The 20,034-nt window shown below is 43.1% G+C and overlaps 2 protein-coding genes across 8 annotated transcripts in view; one reads left to right on the forward strand and one right to left on the reverse strand.

The window, feature by feature from the left end:
• The first annotated feature begins 1,290 nt into the window (after positions 1-1,290).
• FAM166B (family with sequence similarity 166 member B) lies at positions 1,291-13,502 on the forward strand. Of its 3 annotated transcripts, XM_051965347.1 has the most exons (6): positions 1,292-11,346; positions 11,801-11,991; positions 12,197-12,402; positions 12,604-12,655; positions 12,755-12,773; positions 13,021-13,502. In XM_051965347.1, the coding sequence occupies exons 1-6, from the start codon at positions 11,288-11,290 to the stop codon at positions 13,130-13,132; spliced, it is 639 nt and encodes a 212-aa protein (XP_051821307.1). In that variant the 5' UTR covers positions 1,292-11,287; the 3' UTR covers positions 13,133-13,502. The 3 variants fall into 3 exon arrangements, with proteins under 3 accessions (XP_051821298.1, XP_051821307.1, XP_051821301.1); XM_051965338.1 differs by having other exon boundaries at positions 1,291-11,346; positions 12,755-13,502; XM_051965341.1 differs by having other exon boundaries at positions 1,297-8,699; positions 12,755-13,502.
• The window catches only part of RUSC2 (RUN and SH3 domain containing 2), a 52,484-nt gene continuing 45,873 nt past the window's right edge, over positions 13,424-20,034 (reverse strand). For 3 of the 5 annotated variants that reach the window (XM_051965301.1, XM_051965290.1, XM_051965312.1), the window contains 10 exons: positions 17,924-18,610; positions 17,492-17,677; positions 17,092-17,232; positions 16,795-16,871; positions 16,527-16,701; positions 16,315-16,420; positions 15,583-15,629; positions 14,474-15,269; positions 14,231-14,368; positions 13,424-14,144 (listed from right to left, as the gene is read on the reverse strand). In XM_051965301.1, the coding sequence (XP_051821261.1) occupies positions 13,943-14,144; positions 14,231-14,368; positions 14,474-15,269; positions 15,583-15,629; positions 16,315-16,420; positions 16,527-16,701; positions 16,795-16,871; positions 17,092-17,232; positions 17,492-17,677; positions 17,924-18,610 (2,555 nt within the window). In that variant the 3' untranslated portion in view covers positions 13,424-13,942. The remainder of the gene's footprint in view (positions 14,145-14,230; positions 14,369-14,473; positions 15,270-15,582; positions 15,630-16,314; positions 16,421-16,526; positions 16,702-16,794; positions 16,872-17,091; positions 17,233-17,491; positions 17,678-17,923; positions 18,611-20,034) is intronic. The other 2 variants (XM_051965320.1, XM_051965327.1) reach the window with 2 other exon arrangements.

The following is a 20,034-nucleotide window of genomic DNA, read 5'->3' on the forward strand; positions in this document are numbered from 1 at the left end:
TTTTCTTAGGATCAATCCTTTAATCTACCGTCTGATTTTCCTTCTTCCCCTCCCCCCTTTTCTTCCTATTTTCCTATTGAGTGAAATGTATTTTTCTATTAAAGAGTGTGTGTATTCTTCCTTCTGACCAATTCATATGAGACTGAAATTTACCCTCCTGGATGTCCCACTTTAGTTAAGATAATTTTCCCTACCCTCCTTTCCCTTCCCCCTTTATATCCCCTATGAATTCCCTTCTCTTAACATTCTAGACATAGCAGAACCCTTCTCAGGCCTTTTCTAATTAGGTTCCCTCTATGATTCCTAATGATGTAGCAATCAGAGAGGGCACATATATCATATCCCCATATTTGAATGTGAGCAGTTTATTCTTGTTAAATCAATTGTCATTGTTTATTTTTTTTCTTTATGTTTCTCTAAACTGTGTTTCCACTTCAAAATTTTGACACAGTTCTGATCTTTTCATTAGGCAAGCTTAGAAGTCCTTTTATTAAAAGGTCCATTCCCCCTCCATAGCATTCATTATACTCAGATTTGCTAAGAATATTATTCTTGGCTATAGCCCATATCTTTTGCCTTTTGGAATATTGAATTCTCTGCTCCTTTATCAGGTGGCTGCTAAATTTTGTGTGATCCTAAATATAACCTCAGAATTTATTCTTTCTGATTTCTTGTAGTATTTATCTAGAAACTCTGGATTTTAGTTGATATTATTGATAGTTTTCATTCATTATTTCAGGAGGTGACTGGTTAATTCTTTCTATTTCCACTTTGTCCTCTGGTTCTAAGATGTCTGGGCAGTTTTCTTTTAAGATTTCTTGAAACATCTAGGCTATGGTCAGGTTTTAATTACTTTATTTATAGTTGAACTTTCTGCCTATCTCAGGTCTCTTCTCTAATCCATACTTCACCCAGCAAATTGGTTTTCCTACAGCACAAAGTTTGATCACGTTACCCTACTTTCTACTCAATAAACTCCAGTGGCTCATTATTTCCTCAAACATCAAATTTAAAATCCAGTTTGGCTTTTTAAAAAATCCGTTATAACCTAGCTGCTTCCTATTTTTCCTGTCTAGTTATGCCTTAGAAAATATTCTATGATAGTGACACTGGTCTACTCATTCCTCATACATGACACTCCATCTGACTCCATGACTTTTCACTAACTATTTCTCATTTCTGGAATTTTCCACCTGCTCAGCTCCACTTCATGGTTTCCCTCAAGATTCAGCTTATATCTCCCTTTCTGCAAGAGTTCTTTATCAGGCAGTGCCTTTCCTCTGTTGAATATCTCCAACTCATCTTGTACATATCTTGAATGTACATATTTATTTGCATGTTTTCTCCCCCCATTAGAATGAGAGCTTCTTGAGGGTAGGGACCATAATTTTATTTTTATTTATTTTTTGAATCTTTTTGTTTAATTATAGCTTTTTATTTACAAGATATGTGCATGGGTATTTTTTCAGCATTGACAATTGCAAAACCTTTTGTTCTAACTTTTCTCCTCCTTCCCCTCACCCCCTCCCCCAGATGGTAGGTTGACCAATACATGTTAAATATGTTGAAGTATAAGTTAAATACAATATATATATATAATATATATATACACAAATGTCCAAACAGTTATTTTGCTGTACAAAAAGAATTGGACTTTGAAATAGTGTACAATTAGCCTGTGAAGGAAATCAAAAATGCAGGCGGACAAAAATAGAGGGATTAGGAATTCTATGTAGTGGTTCATAGTCATCTCCCAGAGTTCTTTCCCTGGGTGTAGCTGGTTCAGCTCATTACTGCTCTATTGGAACTGATTTGGTTCATCTCATTGTTGAAGAGAGCCACGTCCATCAGAATTGATCATCATATAGTATTGTTGTTGAAGTATATAATGATCTCCTGGCCCTGCTCATTTCACTTAGCATCAGTTCATGTTAAGTCTCTCCAGGTCTCTCTGAAATCCTCCTGCTGGTCATTCCTTACAGAACAATAATATTCCATAATGTTCATATACCACAATTTATTCAGCCATTCTCCAACTGATGGGCATCCACTCAGTTTCCAGTTTCTGGCCACTACAAACATTCTTTCACATTCAGGTCCCTTTCCCTTCTTTAGTATTTCTTTGGGGTATAAGCCCAGCAGAAACACTGCTGGATCAAAGGGTATGCACAGTTTGATAACTTTTTGAGCATAGTTCCAAATTTCTCTCCAGAATGGTTGGATGTATTCACAATTCCACCAACAATGTATCAGGGTCCCTGTTTTCCCACATCCCCTCCAACATTCCGCATTGTCTTTCCCTGTCATTCTAGCCAATCTGACAGGTGTGTAGTGGTATCTCAGAGTTGTCTTAATTTGCATTTCTCTAATAATGACTTGGAGCATCTTTTCATATGGCTAGAAATAGTTTCAATTCTTCATCTGAAAATTGTCTGTTCATATCCTTTGACCATTTATCAATTGGAGAATGGCTTGATTTCTTAAAGAGTCAATTCTCTATATATTTTGGAAATGAGGCTTTTATCAGAACCTTTGACTGTAAAAATGTTTTCCCAGTTTATTGCTTCAGGGATCATAATTTTAAAAGCTTGTCTTTGTAGCTCCAGTGTTTTAACACAGTGCCCAACATACAATCTGTGCTTAATAAATGCTTTTAAGCAAGAATGCACTATGTTGAAGACTAGGCTTTTTTGTTCATTCATTTTAGTTGTCTGCCTCTTCGTGATCACAAAGATATTGTTCTAGCTCGTTGTTTCCTACTCCAACTTATTTTACAGACGTGGAAAGGAAGGCTGTTTAAACAGGGTTAAATGATTTGTTATCCAAGGCCATAGAGCTAATGTCTAAGGCTGGATTTGAACTCAGGTGCTGATTCCAGATCTGGCGCTCTATCCACTGAACCACATAGCTGCCCAACTAGATTTAGAACCACTCAAGCTCACACATTCCCACTGATAGGTTTTACTAGTCAACCAGACAATACAGTTAAAAGCAAAGTGATTTAATAAAATACTAATAAGCATCACTTCTTAGTAAAATCTTAGACATACTTCTACAAATAAAAACTCACATCTTAGTGAGAAAAGTGGATGCACCGAAGGACACATGTGGAGAGGTGTATATGTGTGGGACACTGTAGCCAAGCACACATATAGAGTCCCACACAAGGGGGAAGTCCCACACATGTGGAAGAATGATTTAAGCCTCCGATGCTACAGGGCTGATGCCATCTTGCTGTCCTTGGTAGGTCTGCTCCTTGTTCTTTATTGGCACAAAGTCTCTATTAGGTGCTCTTCCTGGATGGTCTCATGTGAGATGATGTGATGGTCCACTGAGGATGATGGGATGATTTTCTTTTTCTACTTGCTAGTTCCAAGAAGGCTCCTGTATTGAGGTTCTGTTGCTGTTTGTCCTTTGTTCTTGAAGAGGATCAATAACATCAAGAAGATGATTTCTACTTCTTTGTCCTAAGTGGGCTCTGCTACTGCTGCTTAAGTTTACAGACTAAGGAATCTTGCCCCCCGCCTCCCAACGTCCATCCCCCCCCCCCTGCCTCCCAGGCTCATAAAGGCTTTGCCTGGATAAGTATTTTTTCCCCAGAAGGAGATTGATTGTCCTGAGAACCAGGCTCTCTGGAACACAGAATAGTCCCATCCAGCTAGTATCTTCAAATTTAAATCTATGTTTCTAATCTTTATTCCTGCTCTCCAAAGGGCCCTAGGGATCTTTGTCAGAGGCCTGGCTTTACTTGTAGGATTGGAAATTTCTCATGGCTCCCAATTTAATTTCTAAATGATAAATTGTAAATAGTCAAAATTAAGTCAGAAGCTGTCTTTCCAAAGAATGGTCAAAGGTTAAAAGTTATTGGTGGAGGATAGTAGGCTTCCAAGACATTTTTGGTCTCCAGTGCCAATGGATAGTGATGGGGAGGAGCGTCAGTGGGTGTTGGTAGTGGTGGTGGTGGGGAGAACCATACTAGAAAAGGAAAGCTTAAGGGTCAAGGTCATTTTTTTTCTTCCAGCTTAGAAACATTGCTGTTTTTAAAATATGTATATTAGGTCCCAACTCTTTTCCAGATTTTGAAGCCCTTATCCTAAATATATCTTCCTTTTATTCTCTAGTAAAGCTTTAAGATTGTCACCATGCTTTGATTAAAGGAAATTTTGCTGACACAGGGTTAGACAAAACATTGTTTCCTCAGTAGTTTGGGGTAGATGAGGAGAAAGAGAAAAATGGAAAAATAGAAAGGAACCTTGAATAGTGGGGACATTTCTTCAGTGTCCCTTCTGAAAACTTGCTCTCAGGCTAATGTGTAATCAATGTTTTGTTTGTAAAACTTTTTGAGGGCAGGAACTGTAAATAGCATGTATATGTATCTCTAGCACTTAGCTCAAAATATGCTCTATCCACGTACCTATTGATCTTTGTCTGCAACTCTTTCTCCCTTTTCATTTCCCCTCTCCTCCTCTCTTCCATATCCTAACTTTAGTCCAAATTTGATCTCTGATTTGTGACTTAATGCCTATCCTAATCCAAACTGCCGCCCTCTTTCTCTGCTTGTCTTCTCATCGGACACCCTAATTCTTCTAACATGCACTCCATTTTCTGAATATCTGAACCACCCCTTAAACATATCCTAACCCAGGAGCAGCTAAGTGGTACAGTGAATAGAGCACCAGCCCTGAAGTCAGGAGACCTGAGTTCAAATCTGGTCTCAGACACTTAACATTTCATAACTGTGTGACCCTGGACAAGTCAGGATGATCCAATTGCCTCAGCCAAAAAAACAAAAACCAAAACCATATATAATAATAATTATTATTATTATTATATCATAACCCTCCTTTTATTTTGGATCTTAATTTCAAACATAACCAAAACTCAGCATGCCTAATTTGTCCCATTTTTCAAGGGAGGCAGTGTTATATTTTGGAAAGAATGTTGGATAGAGAGTCAGAAGATTTAAGTTTGAGTTCTGGCTCTTCTACCTATTGTGAGACCTTGGACAAGTCAACTTATTTCTCTGGGCCTCAGTTTCCTTCTTTGTAAAATGAGGGAACTGGAAAAGATCTTTTGAATTCCCTTCTAGTTCTAATCCTCCTGATTTTATTTCCCTAAATAACATACTCTGACTTCCTACCTTTCTCCCTTCCCTGGCTCTATCATGTTTAGCCTCAAGTCCAATCTCAGTCATACCACTGCCTAATAGTCACTCATTTTTTCTCATCTCCTGCTCTTCCTCTTTTCTTTCTCCCAAACCTGCTTCTCTTCTTTTCCCTTGCTTACTGCCAACATAGTGCTAACCCTCACTCATCCTTTAATCCCAGGTCTAATCCATACTCAATTCTAACTAAGCTTCAATGCTTCAGGGAAAGACAATTTAACTCCCTCTACTGGTATATACCTTAGTCACATGAATTTCTGTGGTTAAAGTTGTTATTGCTGCCAGAGAGACCGACCTTGTAGTGATGTTCCTTTTCAAATTTAGCTAATCTGGTCTTCAGATAAGTCATAATGATCACTGAGTCTGTATTTGAAGCCTTTTCAATTTGAATAAGACTTTTCAGAGCTTGAAAAACTGGCATAATGCTGAAGAATTTGAGTCTTCTTCATACCATAATGTAGCCTCTAGTGCCCTAATTTTCATTATAATCTTTATATACGAATATTCAGTTAACTCTGAATCATATCCAATTCTTGTCCTAATTTATTCCTGACCATAGGTTATCCCCAGAACAAGCTTGTATCAGATTTGTGAAATAGTTAAAACAAATTTTATTGTTCTAAGCCTTCTCTTCTTGATCCCACATACATTTAACCAGAGCTCAGTGTTCTAATTCATTTCATAATGAGGTGTTAGTTTTATACCTTCAGAATCATGGAATTTCATAGTTGAGACCTCAGAGATCAAATTTTCAACTTATACTTGAGTAAGAATTTTTAGTCCTAGTTAGTTTAAGCTGTTTGCTTTTGTTTATTCATCTTCCCTTTAATCCCTATAATCCCTCACCACATTTTTTGTCTTCATTATGATCTCCATTTCTTTAGCCCATTAGTGCTTTCCCCAGAACATTCTTTTGCCAATCATGCCTTGCCAAATCTCAACTCTAGATTACTGCCAATATCATCTTCCTTTGCTCTTATGCATCTGCTGAAAGGAGCTGTAGGAAATGAAGCCGTGTTGATGGAGTCTGCTACAAATGTCTCATCTGATCTCAACTGGGCTCTCATTGCAGAATGGAAAATATTTTATTTCCTTCTCATTCACTATCCCAATCTACAGCAACTACTTCAAATATTTTAGTTTCTCCTTAATCTTCCCATGAGCTTCCCTCCCTTGACCTTTAGCTGAGGACTTTATCTTATCTCATATCTGAATGAAAGATTGAACTCATTTGCTGAAAGTTCCTCCTCTTCTCTTCCTCATCACATATTATTTAGACATCTTCTCTATCTCTTCCTTTATTCTAGTCTCATAAAAAGAGGTATTATTTCCCTGTGCCAAGGCCAACTCTTCTTCCTTGATCTCACTCCCTCCGAACTTCTCCAGAAAATTTCTCCTATCATCCCCACTCTCTTAATTCTGAATATCTTCCTATTTAACTGAGCTTTTACCTTGATATCTACCAAACAACTCAAGTATCCATTATCCTTAAAAAACAACAACAACAAAAAAAAACCCTACCACTCACTAACCTTGAGTCATTCCCCAATGGTTCTGTCCTGGACCATCTTTTCTTTTTGTTTATACCAAGAGTTCTTAACTTAGGCTCCATAAAAGTGTAACTATATTTCAATATAACTATTTCCTTTGTAATTTTATGTATTCAATTTATGCAATTAAACATATTGTTCTGAGATGGTGTCTATAGGTTTCATTGGACTGCCAAACCAGTTCATGGCACAAAAAGTGAAGACCTTTTTCATACTCTTGTTTATATGCTTGGCTCACATGGGTCAATGACCATATCTATGCAGATGATTCCCAGATCTATATATCTATCCTTATTGTTTCTTCTTAACTACATATAATCAACTATATATAATCACCCATCATCAACTGCTTCTTGGGTGTTTCAAAATGGACGTCCCAGAGACATCTGAGATTGAAAATGATCAGGTAGCTAGGCAGTACAGTGAATGATAATGTATGACACTTAGAGCCTGAATTTGAATCCTGCCTTAGACAGCTGGGATTTAATCTCCTGCAGGTACAATAAATAATAATGCTTATGTCACAGGTTTGTTAAGATCAAATGAGATAACTTATGTAAAGTGCTTTGAAAACCTTAGCTATATACTATGTAATATTTCTAAAACAGAACTCATCTTTCCCCCAAAAAACTCTCCCCTCTATCATCTTTTTAGTCACCTACTATGCTTACAACCTTGGTATTATACTCAATTCTACTCTCACACCTCCCCTACATATTCAATCCATTGCCAGACATTGTCATTTGTATCTTTGCAACAGTCTTTTTGTAGGCACTCCCTTCTCTCCATTCACATAACCATTCCCCTAGTTCAATATCTTCTCATTGGCTATTCTCTCTCATATCTTCCTACCTCCATTCATATATATATATATATATATATAATTTTTTTCCCCCTGAATTGTAGGCCTGACCCATGTCATCTAGTAAACTCCTGAATTCTGACTCTTGCTATCTAATGTGTAAGCTATCTCTTATGGGATTATTTAATTACTAACAAAAAAGTTGGATAGCACTGGGACCACTCTCCAAAAACTTTCCTGCAAATTCTCATCAGTCTTATTAGACAAACTACTCTTGAGTTCAGAGTTTTGAAATCACCTATTTGTGTAGTTATACCTAATATTGCTGAATTTTGCTCAGATAATTGAAGTTTTTTTTTTTTTTTTCAATTTAGATATATGCTATGCTTCCACAACATTCCAGTAATTCCAACAAAAAAGAGAATCTGGCATGACCTGCTCTGGATGAAGCCCCACTGGCTACTTTTCTAATGTTCACAAAACTATTTCTTTAATAATATGGTATAAATTTTTGCCAGAAGTCTACATTTTCTTCTTACAAGAGCTTTAAAATATTTTTGAAGTTCTCAATGTTTGTTAGTCTCATGAAGCTCATTCTAGGGCTTAGTGCTCCTGATATTATTCTATACTCATCCATTAGTTATTCACTCTTGTTTCATCTTCTGTACTTGTTAAGATCAGAATTTGTTAGTGGAGCTCCTATGCCTCCTATGTCTAGACAGTATCCCTTCTTTCTCTTTATTGGAATAACTTGTGCATTAAAAATATCCCTTGTAGAATTTTAGGTCACTGAGGCCTATTTATCCTTTCTCTGATTTTTAAATCTTCTCTTCTCAATATCTAAGGTACATACCAGACTTTGCCCAATTTTATCAAATATCCTCCCAAAGGATATGTATGCCCTTTAAAGGAATTAATGGTAGACTCTGAAGCACTTTGTTACTATATCTTTTATATCACAACATGGAGAGGCACATTTAATCACTAGGAAATAAGGATGACTCTCCTTCTGTATCAAAGTGAGTATAACCTATGTCTAAACTGTTTATTCTATTATTTATCTCAGGGTTCAGGATGATAATTTGGTGACAGAGAGAGCACTCAATCATCTGCCTTCTCTTGTTTCTAATACTACCTGCATGACCATGGATAAGATATTTAACTTTATAAAATGGGTGGAAAGGTATGTGACTCTATGACTTATAGAATGTTATGGTTAATCGTCATATCCCAAAACTTAGAGGGAAGGTAATATATTTGAACTCACAGGGAGGATGGTACTGCTTCAGAAAGGAGGTGTCCTAGAACAGGAAGAAACGTTTAGGGGAGAAATAAGATTTGACACTAGTTCCAAAAGAGGATTTTCCTTTGTGTTTGGAAAAAAATCTTCCTACCACACAAAACCAGGGAGCAGAGAACATTTGGACTGAAGCACTTGGCACACCACTATTTAGGCAAGAGCAGTAGATTTTTTGCTGTTGGATTCTGGGTTAGAATGGAAATTACAGGGCTGGTCCTGATGGTCAGGAGGAGCTGACCACATAGGATAACTCATAGGTTAACTCACTTCACAGATCCACCATGCCTTGAGAGTCTGAATGCTGAAGTCAAGGTAGATTCAGAGTGTTAGGGAGTGAAAAATCTCAATGGCAGGAGAGATAGAGGGGAAGACTCAGCAATGACCTTAGAAGGCCATTGAATTCAACTACTTTTGTCTTATAAAGGTATAGATCAAGGCTATTTTTTTTACATGATCCTGGTATATAGGTATACAAACCAAAAATTTCCTGATAATTTTGAGACTCCCACATTGTTAGAGCCCTCATATAGGGTCTTGCTTGCTGAAGATTGCACAAAAGATATTTTACAGAGATAGGGATCCGAACCTAACTCCAGATGTCCAGTGTACTTTCCATTAATCTTGGGGTCACAGACACATATAGCCCTTCTTTAAGACTTCTCCCAATATACAGTGCAGGTTGAAGCTAACGTGGTCACGTGGGAGGACATAACATTTCTAATTGCATTTTCCCCTGAGCCAGTAGGCTTCACTATGTTGCCTGTGGTATGCTGATGGCCAATGAATGTCCTTGTGAATGCTATTTGACATTCTGAAAGGTCAAGTGTAGGGTGGGGACCAAACTAGAGATTTCCTGTTTCATTAATTTTGAGAAATAGCTCATTTAATCCCCTAGACCAATACTGAGCCAGGGCCAGTTTGTGCTTGCCTCCACTTTCTATCATATGGCTTGGTAGCATGAGAGGCAGCTATTTGGTAACCCAGTTCTTGTGTGTCTGCGAGTTTAGGGAAATCCTCAGATTTCCAGGTGTCAGTCATATTGGAGCCTTCTCCAAATAGAAAGAACTTGCAGCTGTCACAAATGATTTCTCTACTCAGTTCATTTAGTCCAACCCATACCCACAAAGAAAGGAGTCTGTGGTATGTTCTACCCAGCCTGTTTGGAGACCTTCACTTTGAAGGAACTCATTTCCCAAAGCAGCCCATTTTTTTCTAAGTTCTCCCTGACATTAAACAGCCAAAATTGTGCTTCTGAAACTTGCAACCTTGTTCCTGATTCTACAGAAGCCCTTCAAATACTTGAAGAACCCAGACACAGTTCTCTTGTTCCCCATGAGTTTTCAAGACCCTTTACCATTCTGGTGAAGCTGCTCCTCAGCTTCTCAATGGTCTTTTAAAGTGTGGCTTTCGGAACTAACTGAACTTAATATTTCACATAGGGTGTGACTCAAGGCAAATCCTCATTGTACAGTCATGAACTCTTCTTTCTCTCAGAATCCAAAAAGCTTCCTTACATCCTCTCAAGACCTCTTCACATTTCATTTTTCAGTTTTATCTGACTTGACTTTTCATGATCCCCTTTTCTTGCAAAGATACTAGACTGGGTGACCATTTCCTTTTATGGATCATTTTACTGTTGAGGAACTGGGACAAAGAGGGCTTTGTCATAAAGTGACTTGTGCAGGGACACACAGTGTCTGAGGCTGAATGGTGGGAACTCAGGAAGTTGAGTCTCCCTGACACTAGCTGGATGATCTGCTTTATTCATTTTGCCACCTGACTGCCCTACCTTAATCCTTACTCAGTGCTTACTCCTATTGCACTATATACCATTGGTTTTTGGCATTTAGTGCCAATATAAAGTTGCACAAATGTTTTATGAGCTCATACTTTGTCTCCAGAGGGTAAATTCTTTATCTCTACAAAGTGTCATAATTGGTGATAAATCACCCTCTAATCTCTATGCATAGTTCAACAAATCACAAAAAGTAGTCATTCAACCCTTCGCAGCTTCATCTTCCTGTCTTTTTCTACCTTTTCTTCTTTTGCCTCTCAAATAGCAGTATTCTTCCACACTGAATCAGAGCCTAAGGCCTCTCTAAAGACACAAACTATGTATCTGGTCCAGCTTAAGGGCTCCTATCCACTCTCCTTGTAAAAGGTATTCTCCAACTCAGTTGTATCATTTGTGAGTAAACGAAGGTTTTCTCTCAGCAAGGGATAACACTCATCCCCATAGCCTCAAATGAGACGCTGTCTGCGTCAGGGTTTGACCGACCCTGGGCTGTGTGGGGCAGACGTGCTGCTTCACTGGGGTCTGTTGTCTCCGATTCCCCAGCAACCTGTCTCTCATCTTAAGTCCGGCCCCTTGCTCCACCCACTCCTCCTGGCCCTGCCTTGCAGCCCTGGACACCCCACACTCACACAGAGGCCAGAGCCTGACTGGGAAGGCTCTTTTCTGGTCCAGGGCCATGGCCAGCTCTGCCTTCCCCCCAGGGCTACCACCCCAGGTTCCTTATTACATCCCAGGGTAAGTAGGTTCTCTCCACTAAGAACTCCTTCAGAAGATGATGTGGTGGATTGGGGAGGGAGTTGAGAATGATGTGGGGGTGGTTAACCAAACTGGCGATATCAGGTCTAGAAGACAAGCTGGGATGAAAGGACTGGGGGTGTAGGGACAGTGTGGCAGGAAAATTGTGATGGCAATCTCCTGGCCCCTATTCCCAGTGGTGTGTTATCATCTCCTTGGTAACAGCTGGAGAACATGGCCACTGGACTGAAAACAAAAAAAACGAAAACCCCAACACGCCCACCTGTCCCTTGTAAGATAAAGAACAGTTGGGACATACCTATTGAAAAAGGAGTGGTGTTGTGTAATGGGGGATATCCGATACATGTAGGGATCATCAGCAAAGTACATTTGCCACAAGTGTATGGGGGATATAACGGGAAGGGGGACTGAGTGCATGAATCCTATACCATAGGTATACTGGACACTGCCCACAGCTTGGGTTCAGCCTGGGGAAGACCTACGGACAACTGACCGCACAGCTGCTGCTGTCTGGCCCCTCTGACCTAGCCTGGCCCCCTGCCCATCGCATGCTTCTGCCCCCAATTAAGCATTCTTGCCATGGATATGAGAGGATCAAGTCCAATATGATCCCAGGGTACACAGGTAAACTATCTCAAAGGCATATCTGATACCCAGGTATCCCCTGGGGGGAAATGACACATGATAGCCATTCCTCCCCATTGCACACCCCAAGGAAATAGGCACGTGCCCTCAATATTATTAGCATGCCTTGAAAGGGCATTCACTTCTTCCTTTTCCCTGGGGATGCTGGGACTCCCTAATCATCTCCTTCAATATGACCTTCCAGGCTTTGTGCCCCGGTCTCAGCACATCTTTGCTAAGAGATGCACCCAGGTCTGGGCTGAAGCTTTGAGGGACTTTACTAGCCATCTAGGTACAGGGTATAAAGAACTGCTGGAGGCTGAGAAGAAAGAACTGGAGCCTAAGGCAGAGGATGAGAAGGAATCAGAGAAGCATCTGAAGCTAGAACTGCAGTCAGAGCAAAAACCAAAGGTGAGGGACTCTGACCAAAAGGCTGGGAGATCGACAAGGGTGGCAAGGGGAGGGGGGAGTGGGGCTTCATTTCTTACTTTCTTGTGGGAAGCTGCCCAAGGATCTTTGCTCCCCATGAACCTAAGGAGTGTGTATAACTTATGTGTGTCACGGGCTAGATACTCTGATCACTGTCCCCAATCTCCTTTGGTGTCCCCTCAGGCCTCTCCCTATTCCATGGATGACAGAGATCCTGAGAAGTTCTTCATCTCAGGTGAAGAATGGGTACGGTAAGGGGTGAAGCGGGAGGGAGAAGAGAAGAGAGCCCTTCTCATAATATCTAGACAATAAACGTTCCTTTCTTTCCTCACAGGGTTTACTGGATTTGTGCCCCGAGCCCGTTTTCATTTTGGCTCTAGTTTTCCTGTCCTCACCAATCAGGCTCTGCAGGAATTTGGGCAGATGTGCCCAGGGGCCCGGGGCCAGAGGGACCAAAAGCATATTCCCAGTCTTTCCAGGACCTACTTAAAGAATTTAGGCATGGTGCCCTGTTATAGGGATTATGGATCAGGTGAGACCTGGAATGGAAATCTGAATCAGACTGGGGAGAAAGGGGAATACTTTGGGGAGCCAGAGGGACAGGATGACAAAGGTCCTAAAAGCAAGTTGGAGCTGCTCTAAAATACCAGATGAGGTGGATGGCCTATCAGCTCCACAAGGAGTTAAAAACCATCTGATCTTGAAAATCTAGTCCAATCTGAGACACCAAAAGATTTTACTGAAGATCCAATGACTGATCTGAGATAGGTTCTTCAAGATTTAAAGTCCTAGGCAGAGCCTTATTGAGAAACACGTCCAACACGTGTCCAAAATCTCTCCATTTTGTGTGTCTGCTCTGTATGACAGCTTTCCTTGGCTAAGTTTCAGTGTGCTCACACTTATGGGACTCCCATGAGGTTCTGGGCCTCAAACTTTTAGAAGCAGTTCTAAAATTCCTCTTTCCCTACATTCTGATTGGGGAGAGATGGGGGAGGAGCAGGGACAGAGGCTGAGCACCTTTTTTATTAATATGCATAATAAATAAATAATAAATAAACATTGGCCCAGGCCCTCCCCCCATATGGCCAGGGTGTTGGCAATAGCCTATTTACAGCTGGGGGGGCCTGGGAGGGGCTGGCCCCCAATACTGTTACTCTCCCCTCTTCACAGCACTGCCCAGCCCAGTGCCCCCATGGCACAATCCCTCTCTTGTACCCTAGCCTCACAGCTGGGTACTTAGCCAATTGTGAGGCTAGGATACGTCTCGGCATCCCAGGGCCTAGTCCTCTTAGAGCGTGGGCATGGTGGTGGGTTGTGAGTGGTGAGTGGTGGGGCTAAGGTCACTGGGACAGCTATGAGGGATTAATGGATACAGAGCAGATGGGGAGGGCAGGCATGGGGAGACAGGCATGGCTCTTCAGCTCCCATCAGGCTGGGGGGAGCCAAGTCTGTGGCCCATCCTGGGCTCTGGGTCCCTAGGGAAAGTGAAGGTGCCTGGAGGGCTCCAGCATGCACAGGGGCCTCAATCTTGAGTACCCCTGGGGGTAAAGGTTGGGGTGGGAGCCGGTGTCACATAGGCGAGGGGCACCAGGCCAGTGTCGGAACCTCTGCCGCACCTAAGCCAATCACCCCCAGCCGGTCCTAGCACCCGCAGGACGTCCCCCTTGCAGAAGCTCAGTTGCCCAGGCCCTGTGGCCAAATGGTGGCAGAGTGCCTGCACCTCGCTGGAGAGAAAAAGAAACAGAAGTCAAATCCACTGGAACCAACGGCCCTTTCATCCATCCCCACTCCCACCTCTTCCCCTGCTCACCAGGGCAAGTTAGGGGGCAAGTCCAGGGCAGGCGGTTCTTCAGGGCCATCCCTCGATTCTGACTCTCGGCGGGCACCTACCGTCTGCGCTACCAGCTGGAACACTGACTTGTCTAGGCTTAGCCAGTCTGAGGGCAGCCTGGGGGGAGGGAGGACAATTTGTGTTAGCAAGGGGTCAGGACTCTACCAAAGTTCCTTTGAGTTTGCCTCGTCCCTTCCCCTTGTGTCCTGTAACTGCTCTTACCTATTGAGTGGCCGTGCTTCTCGCTGGGTCTTCCGAGAGCCGAACAGGTGTCCCCACTTGATACCTCCAGTAGTGGACTCCTGCTGGGTCCCCTCTTCACTGCTTCCCTGGGGGGCTACAGGCCCTTCACGCTCCCGGCTTCGCCTCAGCTCAGCTAACACAGAGTCTGGGGGGCTCCCCATCCAGAAAGGCCAACCCCTCTCCCGGCTGGGAGCTTCCTCAGCAGTGGGACAGGCTTCAGCCCCTTCCACCACACCTTCTCGGGGAGGTGGAGCCTGGGAGCCCCCTGCTACTTTCTTCTTTTCACTGCTCCGGGGAAATCTGGAGCCTTCACCAGTGCCATCAATATAGACCTGGGAGCTCTGCATGAGCTGGTACCACCAGCCAGCCTGCCCATTTCGTGCCCGCCCACCCTGCCCTGCGCCTGCTTGTACTTCTGCTACAGTTGCCGCCACCTTCTCTTCTTCTTCCCCTCCTGCTGGAGCACCCACCCCTTTCACCCGCTCCCCTGGGGCTGCCCCATCGGTGCCCCCATGGCCCTCCTGTTCCCGGGCACGTGCCAGCTGCAGAGTGGAGTGGGCTGAGAGAAGCAGTCCCTGGGATACTCGGAGCAGCTCCTTCTGCTGTTGCTGTTGCCGGCCATTCTGAAGGAGCCGATGCTGGAACAGCAGGTCAAGGTTGAAGGGCAGCAGTGCCAGAGGTTGCAGCAGCAGCAGCAGCTCTTCAAACAATCCTGGGCACACAGTGTGAGCTGCACTCAGGAAACCCCATGGCTGGTAATGAGCTTGAATGATATCTGTAAGGAGAGGGAAGAATAGGGAAGGCAAAGGCAATCAAAATAAGACTTGGGTTAAGAAATAGGGGAAGCATAAACCACGGCATAGGAGACTTGGAGGAAAGAACACTAGTTCTCCCTCTCCCCTAGATAGCACTCCCCCTCCCCTACAGGCCCTGCCATGGTTCTGAAGAGTCACAGCTTTAAAAAGTGTTGGGCTTGTGGCTAGAGAACATGGAACAGTCTCTGCTTGAGGCTGCTTGGCAATAAAGGCTACAGTGCAGTCTAAAGTTTTGAGGTGATGGGCATTTTGCAAGGGATGGGACAGTATTACCTTCATGGTTGTAAAGATGATTGAACCAGAACTCCAGGGAACGAATGCTGAAGGGAGATAAGAGTAGAGGTTTGAGCACTCTAATTGTTCAGAGGGTGTTCTAAAAGACTGCTGGTGAATGGTGAGGGCTGAGGAGCACCAAGATCATGAGACATTAAGCCACTTAAGAGCAAGGAGAGTAGTTATGAACAGGATAATGTGAATGACATGTGAATAAATGAAGGAATATGGCAACCCAGTGATCCAAGAGCCCAACTACAACAAACATAGGACTTAAAGTACTAGATCTTAGGTGGGGATTGAGCTCAGATACATATGAGGGACACTCTATCATATTTATTCCTCCCTACTCCATTATAAGGCTCTAAGAAATGAGCAGATTTTAGTAACTATATTTGAATCTGATTTTGTGTGTGCAGCAGAATGATGATTGTTTTTAAAAGACTTGTTCAACTTATGTTCAAACTTGTAGCTTGCTGAAAGCAATTGCTTGGGAAGCTTTTCCTAGCTTGGGAGGAGGAAGGAAAAAAAATGTGAATGTTGAAAATTTCATCTTTGCATTTATTTGGAAAAATAAATACTTGCATTCCTCAACTCTGTGGCTCATGAGGGAAGGAGTATGGAATTCATTATGGGGTCTATCCAGGAATTCTCATATTCAGAAGTGGTAGGGGTGGTCTGGATTCACATACTTAAGGTGTTTATGAACCCAGGGTGTGCCCGTGTACTTACTTGAGAAGGCCAAGAATGAAGGCATTGAAGCGCATAGTATGACTAGTAAGCTCTGGGAACTGGCTGACCTTGTTGTAGAGGCCATGCAGAATTTTGGTGGATGGGCCTGAGGGGAATGAAGTGTTTGGTCTCAAAATTTAACTCCCAAATCTAGCCATTTCCCTCCCCACCTCTGTTTCTCCTTCAAGCTCCTCCACTCCCCTGCCCCATACCAAGTTGTGTGGAAGCTTCAACCACACTCCAGGGCATGTTTTTGCGCTGCCCAATGATGACATCTAGCACGAAGGCCTTGAGCCCATCACCCAGCACAGCCTGAACGGCTGGACATAGGTACTTCAGCACTAGGTGACCCACATTGGGGCTTACAGAGCTGTTTCCCAGCTTGGCCTAAGAAAAAAATAACAGTAAGGAGGTGTGAAGACATAGGGGCACAAGAGATTTTGAGGCTCTTTCAATTGTTCCCATTAGTTTTTTCTATACCTTAACTCCAGGATCCCTGCTTGTGCCAAAATGTGCCACAATGAGATCCACAGCAGTATTAACATCCTTCACCAGTCCTGGAGAAAAGATTATGGTTATAATGATGGAGACCCCCAAACACAGTAACTTGGCTTTCAACATTGTCCAAGAACAGTCACCATAAGGATAAACTTTGGAGATGATCTAGGGGGCTTGTGGAAAGACAAGAATTTCTTCTGTTTAAGATGGAAGTAAGGTGTGTTATTGACAACAATGCCTCTGGCTCAAGTGGGGGCAAGGATGGGGGTAGGTTCCCACCTTTCTTTTGTAGCAGATCAATTGAGACAGCTTCTGTGTTGCCATCTGGAGACAGACAGAACTCAGCCGGTGGCTTCTCAGCCAAGGAGAAGGGGTCAGAGAAGTCAGCATGACTCAATGGCAACTGCTTCACTGCTTGACCTGAAAGGAGGATGGGAGAGACAACCAACTCTTAGCTATAATTTTTTGATCCCAGACCTGATGCTGACTTGCACCTATTTACTCCCCCCAACCTTTATCTCACAATAAGTAGACTTATTCCTCTTGTTCCTTCCATGGGGAATGTGTCATATGAAATTTGTGCTCCTGGGACTGGCTTGCCAGCCTCATCTCCTGCCTCCTCCTCTCAGGCTTTCAACTACAAAATCCACACACACCTCCTCCTCATTGGTGCATGTACCATTTAGGCGGCACTGCAAGTGACCTGCAGCACTGAGGGGTCCAGGGAACTCAAATAGAGGATTTCTCCGGGCCAGTCGAGTCTCTTGGGGCCTCCGATCCAGGCTTCCCCCAAGCCCTGGTGGCCCTAGTGGGTTCTTTCGTCTGTATTCTCGCCACTTGAGAGCTTGAGGGGATAGGTGGTTGGCTGTGGCACGGTAGAATGAGAGAAGAAAAGTTAGTTACAGTTACCAGCATTTTTCATTCCCTGGATTGTTGTCCCATGGACCCCGTGGAGCTCTAGGGTGGGAAAGCCCCATGGAGATATCCCTCAAAGGACCACCCAAGGGCAAAGAGCTATTCCCCATTTGCTAAGAAGGGTTGGGGTTGTTCGCATAGGGTATGTTGGGAGTATAGGCATTGCTGGGGGAGGTTGGAGACGCATGCTTAGTACCCTTACTAAGCCGGGATGTAATGTTGCCCTCACCACCTCCCCGGGCTAGACTTTCAGCTCTGCTCAGGCTAGGTCCTGTGGGACCCAGGTGGGACAGGTTGCCTGCCCCATGGAGTCGATACTCAGAGAGTAATGGGCTGGGCTCTGGTGGTAGCCTCTCTGGGGCCTCCAGCTGGGGGGTGGGGCCAGGCATCAGGGCCTGCCGGACAGGGATCAGATTGGCTGCAGCAGGGCAGGAGCGGCTTCGTGGTGGGGGGCCATCCACAGTGTGCTCAGGGGGAGAACCGGAGGCAGAGGAAGAGTTGGTGCTGGTCCCAAAGGGGCCTGAACTTCGGATGGGAGAATAGCTTCCCAGAGGGGATGGCCGAGAGGTGTCTGGGTCAGGTGCAGCCTTTCTGGTGCTTTCTTCAGAGAGGGAAGCAGCTCCATCCACTGTTCGGGGAGCAGGAGCAGTCGCCTGTGCTGAAGGGGCCAGGACAGAGCCCTGGGAGGTGGCAGCAAGCAGGACAGGTGCCTGTGAACGATTGCTGCCAGAGAGGCCGTAGAGTTGGGAGAGGCCGTGTAAAGCCCTGGTCTTGGGCAACTGTTTAGGGAAATGGTGCTGGAACACAAAAGGCTGGATGGGCAGGGTGGTTGGTCGCTGTTCCTTGCTGTAACGAAGGACTGGCCGATTTTCAGCACTGCCCCCTGTAGAGAGAAGGGAAATAAAAATATGAGACTAAAAAGGAAAAAAAAAAAAGGTGATGAGGCAAGGATAGAAAATGAAAACTAGTGGACAATGGGAGTTATCACTAGGCTCTGAAAAGATGGGAGAAAATTGATAATTGTGGCAAATGACAATCATTCCTGCTTGAAATTTTCTCCTCTTGGCTTCCATCATACTAACTCCTCTTATTCCTTTTTTTTGACTTCCTTACCCATAAAAACCAGTCCCAGTTTTGTGTTTTCCTATTCTCCCTCATCCTCATCTGCTGCCCAAGGTTTTAACTTTCCTATGTGGGCAGGCAACCTCCACATAGCTCTAGTTCTTTTTTCCTAAACTCTAGCCACTATTACTGCCTTCAAATTTCCACCTACATATTCTATCTTCACTTTGAACTCAACATGTTTAAAGCTGAACTCATATTCTAAAGCTGTTGTTTTCTAAAACTGGTTTTTCCTTCCTTTCCTTCTTTTAAAAAGATCAACTTATCCTGATCTCCCACAATCAATCTGGAAGCTCTAGGATTGAGTTTTACGGGACCTTTTAATCCATCTTGTCTAAACTTCTTTCACGAGTAGGAATAATGTAACATTCTTGACAATTGCTTAAATTTTTTTTTAAGCAATGAACACCCTACTTCACAGGCTGGCCCATTTTTCAACAGGGTAATTAGAAAGTTTTGGTTATCCTTCCATCTCAGTTGATACAATCATGGGATCGTAACACTTTGTAATCCTTACAGTATATATTTTTCTGATTGACCGAGCAAAAAACAATGTCATTGAAGTCATGAACCCTTGATGAAACACTTGATCTTTAAAATATGTCCCATCTGAGATTTTAGGTAAGAATGAACAATTATGGAAGGTCTGTGAGAAGGAAATGTGCAGGGGATGAAGATAGATTTTATTTCCCTCCTCCACTGCTCCAGTGGTCATGATATCTAGTGGTAAGAGGAACTCATTTGGAAAGAGGCACCCCTCTCAAGCAGTTGGAAAGTCAGTTCAGAAGTTTGATACCTGAGGAAGCAAAGAGATATAATCTCTTTGACAGACATGAGGAAAGTCACTAATTTGTGGCCAGAAGCAGCTTCAAAGAGCATGCTCTCTTAAAGCACAGAACAGAACAGATGGGGACTTGAGCTAACTCTGACAATCACAAATTCAGTTGTGAAGAGGGTTGAAATATCAGAACCCCAGTGAAGAGGGTTGAAACATCAGAACCCCACTCAATAGACCCCAAGGTAAGGTGGGCAGCCTTCATGATAATTACATTAAGAGAGAGACACATCTGTAATTGCTATTTTCCTTGGCCACGTGTATTCCCCACATTATCATTGTTTGCTAAACTTGAGCCTACTATTCACATGCCATTTTTGAGAGAATATGAGCCTCTATTTTTATTATCT

Source organism: Antechinus flavipes, chromosome 1, assembly GCF_016432865.1.
Source record: "Antechinus flavipes isolate AdamAnt ecotype Samford, QLD, Australia chromosome 1, AdamAnt_v2, whole genome shotgun sequence".
Lineage (NCBI taxonomy): Eukaryota > Metazoa > Chordata > Mammalia > Dasyuromorphia > Dasyuridae > Antechinus > Antechinus flavipes.

Bases quoted from the DNA above. Each gene is read 5' to 3' on its own strand.
- FAM166B (XM_051965338.1), top strand. From the start codon at position 11,288: ATGGCCAGCTCTGCCTTCCCCCCAGGGCTACCACCCCAGGTTCCTTAT. The intron at 11,347-11,800 runs GTAAGTAGGTTC...CCTATACCATAG, and splicing joins GTTCCTTATTACATCCCAGG to GTATACTGGACACTGCCCAC. The intron at 12,656-12,754 runs GTGAAGAATGGG...CTTTCCTCACAG, and splicing joins TGAGAAGTTCTTCATCTCAG to GGTTTACTGGATTTGTGCCC.